The sequence below is a fragment of the Saprolegnia diclina genome (genome assembly GCF_000281045.1).
Source record: "Saprolegnia diclina VS20 unplaced genomic scaffold supercont1.37, whole genome shotgun sequence".
Taxonomy (NCBI): Eukaryota; Oomycota; class Saprolegniomycetes; order Saprolegniales; family Saprolegniaceae; genus Saprolegnia; species Saprolegnia diclina.
In genome coordinates, this window is record NW_008246104.1 from 454,529 (window position 1) to 459,031 (window position 4,503).

A 4,503-nucleotide genomic window follows, 5' to 3' on the forward strand; every position below is an offset into this window, starting at 1 on the left:
GTCCCACGCGGTACACGCATGCGCGAGCTCGCGATCGACTAGCTGCTAAATAGCCCATGCTTGGGCAGCTGGTCGATGTCCGGGCGAAGCCCTCAGCGGACGTCTTGCTCTGCACGATCCTCTCAATCTACTCTGGCTGGCTGGCTTGCGGCGCACCGAACGTGGCTAAAGGCTCCGGCGGCCGGCCACCAGCGAAAGCGCGTGCCCCGGTACCCAGCCATCCTGAGGCGATTCTTGTAGCAGCAGATGCGTTCTTCGCGCCCATACCGACGAAGCGCGTGCTGCCCTCTCGGCTCTGATCGAGACGCACGCTCTAGTTCCCAAAGTTCTCACGGCGCAATGACGTATTTGCTCGTTGCGGGGACACACCGACGACCCAGACCAGCACAAAGCTTGAGCCAACGTGTGCTTGGTCGGCGAGACGCATAAGAGCTCGCAACTGCACGAGGCGGTGCGTCGATTCAAGGCCGACACAGTGTGAAGCACCGTTGCAACGTGCAGTGCAAGATCGACAAGCACCAAGGCCGCCGTTGGCGCGTGCAATCACGCGTCGGTGCCGCCTCTCTTGCAGCACGACGCCGACATGGGTCTCGCTCGTGGACGAGACCCGGGACGGCGCACGACCTCGTTCTTGGTGTGCGGTGGCGTACGTGGCTGGCGGCTTTCAGCCGACTTGGTGCCCGCAACCCGCCAGTTGCGCTGTTGCGGTCCTTGCATTCCTCTGGCGTGTGGATACATTCCACTACAGTTCGTCTGCAAAGCCGGGCCTGGCGGGAAGGTTAAAATTATAGTTTCAGGTGCAAACGTTTGATCTTGCCTCGTCGTGCTTGCGTAAAGTAGATGTACGCAAGGCGCTCTTGGAACGAGGCGCAAAGCAAGGCTCGGTATACACATCGGCATGTTGGGTGTGGCGATGTGGCGGTCGCGCTTGTCACTTGTATTATCCGGACGACCGGATATTCGCGTCAAAGATCCAAAAAAACCAGGCAGGACGCACGCAATGACGAGTAGCGCCAACGACGCCGCTGCCAGCACCACTACAGCCCGGCGCGCGGCAGGCGCCGGCCGCGGCTTCACGCTCCGCAGCACTCTCAGCTCGCTGCCCAGCGGACGCGACAACAACGACAGCATGCGCAACAACAACAACGACAGTACTGGCAACGACGACGACGGCGCCGCAATGCTTGCGCTGCTGTTGGCCAGCACAGACGTCGACGTCGACATGGGCCTCGGCCAAGAGATGGGTCACGGCGCGGCGGATGGTCACGCGGTCACAGTCGACCCGCACGACCACGACGGCGCCGGGCTCTTCTCTTTTTGCCCCTTTCTGGATTGCGACGAAGCCATGGGCAGCGCTGCCTACGACGATGCAACGTATGCTCTGCTGGACGCCTGTGTGGGCCTCGACGTCGACATGGGCCTCGGCCACGAGATGGGTCACGGCGCGGTCGCTTCGCCCAACGCTTCACGGCCGCTCGTCGTCGATACGGGCAGCGCCCACAACAGCGGCGACATCGCGACGAATAGCAGCGCAGCCACGTCGCCCGACGCCGCGGGGTCACCGGTCAGCGCCTTTGACACGGGAAACGACAACAGCGGTATGGAGCTCGAGCGTGCCGATCAAGATCAGCGGGACACCGTGCTGCACGAAAAGTATTACCGGAACACAGCGCACAATGTACGCTGCTTCCCCACATGTGATACCTTTGACGGTATTGGCATTGAAAGCTACCGCTTGCACACCCGCAGCAACGGGCAGTGCTCGGCACCGTACACGGTCGTCATGTCGTCTGTGTTTCCATTGGGCCAACTGCGCGCAGTGGCCGACTTCTGCCCGCAGAACGCATCGGCGGACGATGCAGCGGCGCCGTCCAAGAGCTGCCCCACGACGACCAACGTGACGTGCAGCGCCTACAGCACCGTCGTCACGTTTCCACCCAGTATCTGGAAGGTGGTGGCGGACCTCAATGTGCACAACGTATTTTACCTGCGCGTGCGTCTCTTTGACGACGAGACGCTGGTTGCCCAGCACAACTCGACGCTTTTTCAAGTGTGCAACATCCCCAAGCGGCGCCCCGCCAAGTCGGCTGCCGGCGGAGAGAAGGCAGCCAAGCGCGCGCGCATAGCAACAACCTGCGCGTAAGTACCACTAGCAGCATTGCATTAGAGACTCTATAGTGTGCACATGTAATATTTATTTCAAAACAAATACCTTTCTTTCACTGTTCATCGTCTTCTCCGCAACTCTACACGTAGCGAGTTTGAGAGCCGGAAGGACGAAGCGATGACAATGTAGTGGTACGGCAGGTACGGGTACGTGCAGCTTGGGCGCACCGAGCGTCACACCTAGCGCAAGCACCGTCAACCTCGCATCGGTATTTGCAAACTCGACGGACCCGACATGTCCTGGATCGCTTGCTCGGCGTGCGCGCGCGTCGAGTACTGTACAAAGCCACAGCCGCGGCCCAGCGGGATCTTGATGCTCAGCACCTACGTGGCCATGAGCGTCCGACTCGTCGACCGCAGAAACGACTTGGCCAATGGCGCTGAACTGCTTGCGCAGATCGTCTTCCGTTATGCTCGCGTCGAGGCCGCCGACAAACACGGTCGTGTTAGTCTCGTCTTCTGGTGACGGCGACGGCTTGGACGGCGTTGTCGGCGGGTGGTGCTTGGCGCGGTCGGTCGCGGCGCTCACCCGCATCGGCCTTCCCAAGCACCCTTCGCCGTGCATCTGCAGCAGCGCCTAGCATCCCATTCGACAATATCTGCAGCAGCGCCTAGCATCCCATTCGACAATGTGGTCGTAGGAGATGCACAATGGCGTGTAGTACCTGGTCGGCCTCGGCCTTGACGCCAAATCGCACAAAGCCAAAGCCTTTGGAAATGCCGCTCATGTGATCGAGCACGACTTTCCTTGGTCGTGGTGGCGGCAACGTGTATATGCAGCAGCATTCAATGCGGGTCACATTGCCTTCCACGTATCTCGGGTGCGCATGACGTGAACAGCGCCGCGGGCTTCGTTTCGCGGGTGGGCTGCCGGGCCAGCGTCATGCGGTCGACAGTGCTGACGAGAGCTCCGTCATCGAGTCCTGGCCGATCTTGCGCTAGGACACGGTCTCTGTCGGGTTCTCGGCGCCGTGCGTCGCAAGGTCGAGGAGGTATGAGTCGGCCATGGGCGGGCTTCGTCACGTCTATGTGCAATGACGGCTACTGCGTCGGGCAGGCGCGACGCTCGACGTTTCAAGCTCAGATGAAGATGACATGAAAACAGGCGCTGAGAGCGCCAGGCGAGCGCGCTTCTTGGCTGTTGTGAAGGTCGGCTTGTGATTGGCCACCCCATCGCAATTAAATTACGACGCAATTTAAAATGGCCATACTTGCAGAGACTATCCGCAAAATCAGCTTGATTTAAATAGCCGAGATTATATTGCGTCCCATGTTCTCGGCCGCCCACTGCTTCGGCAAGGAGGTGGTTTGGTCAAAGAGCGCGAGGCTGACGATGCTAGCTTGAGGATGTCGTACGACAACATGCTCTGGCAACGCTCTATCTCGTGGCATCCTCCGGAGAATTCCACCGTCCTATTCCACACGCGTTTTCACACGTGCGTCACATCATTTCGTTGTATGATCCAATAATAGAGGCTTTTGTATCACTGGCTGGTCCAACGTGCGCATGAGGACCTACCAGGTCGTCGTCGCGTGAAATATGTGTGTATCGCGTGTGAAACACTTCAACTGCTGATCCACACTGCAGCTCCACACTGCACTTGCTCATCTACTAGCCTCTCCAAGCTCAACCCACCTCGGCACTACTACAGTAGGCAGGGTTCACATAGTCTTGTTGCGCTGTGGTTGGCGTTGGCAACGGCAGCTTGCTCGTCGACCGGAAATGGGTACTTGGAGGTTCTGGCAAACGCTAGGTGACAGCACATCATGATGTCTTCGTGAGGCGCTGTGGTATATCTGGGATACCGTGCTAGTTAAAGGACTACATGACAATCCACCCGCACAGCTCATGTTCTGGGAACATAGGCGGCTGTATCCTAAGCCTAGTGATAGATCCTGTCTGCTGAAGATCCTGGAAGGATCTTCATGCCAAATGTTCCATAGCCAACTCATGGCGGAATGTTCTGGATATAGTAGTATGGGCATTAGTAGGGAAGTGGACTGCAGCCACTCCCTGCCCGTTGTCAGTAGACTGAGTCCTAGTGGTTCACTTCAGCATTCGCTTTGTATCCAACACGTTTGGCTTATTGAGGACTAGCCGCCTCCTATTGTCGTGCCTCTCATTGGATCGTGTTGAAGATCGCTTGCTTGCTCGCTTGCTATCTCGGAGTACAGCACAGGCGCCGAGGACTGTCACGGAGGCTGCCAGACACGTAATGCCGTATGCAGGACCCAATGACTCATTTGACAACAGAGAAAGATGAAGATTGCATGCATCGTAGTACATTACAGACATTATGATCCATTTTGTCGTCATGGATAAGCATATGATCAACC

At 58.1% G+C, this 4,503-nt stretch overlaps 2 protein-coding genes across 4 annotated transcripts; one reads left to right on the forward strand and one right to left on the reverse strand.

The window, feature by feature from the left end:
• Positions 1-1,000: 1,000 nt before the first annotated feature.
• Positions 1,001-2,220, forward strand: SDRG_10840 (hypothetical protein; the record flags this gene model as incomplete). Its single annotated transcript, XM_008616852.1, has 1 exon — positions 1,001-2,220. The coding sequence occupies one exon, from the start codon at positions 1,001-1,003 to the stop codon at positions 2,141-2,143; it is 1,143 nt and encodes a 380-aa protein (XP_008615074.1). The 3' UTR covers positions 2,144-2,220.
• Positions 2,053-3,332, reverse strand: SDRG_10841 (hypothetical protein; the record flags this gene model as incomplete). 3 transcript variants are annotated; one of them, XM_008616853.1, is made up of 6 exons in its annotated part: positions 2,832-3,332; positions 2,534-2,743; positions 2,397-2,490; positions 2,303-2,346; positions 2,213-2,246; positions 2,053-2,149 (listed from the first exon to the last, which is right to left on the reverse strand). In XM_008616853.1, the coding sequence occupies exons 1-5, from the start codon at positions 2,892-2,894 to the stop codon at positions 2,220-2,222; spliced, it is 438 nt and encodes a 145-aa protein (XP_008615075.1). In that variant the 5' UTR covers positions 2,895-3,332. The 3 variants fall into 3 exon arrangements, with proteins under 3 accessions (XP_008615075.1, XP_008615076.1, XP_008615077.1); XM_008616854.1 differs by lacking the exon at positions 2,053-2,149 and having other exon boundaries at positions 2,180-2,246; XM_008616855.1 differs by lacking the exons at positions 2,053-2,149; positions 2,832-3,332 and having other exon boundaries at positions 2,220-2,246; positions 2,534-2,731.
• Between the last annotated feature and the right edge of the window lie 1,171 nt (positions 3,333-4,503).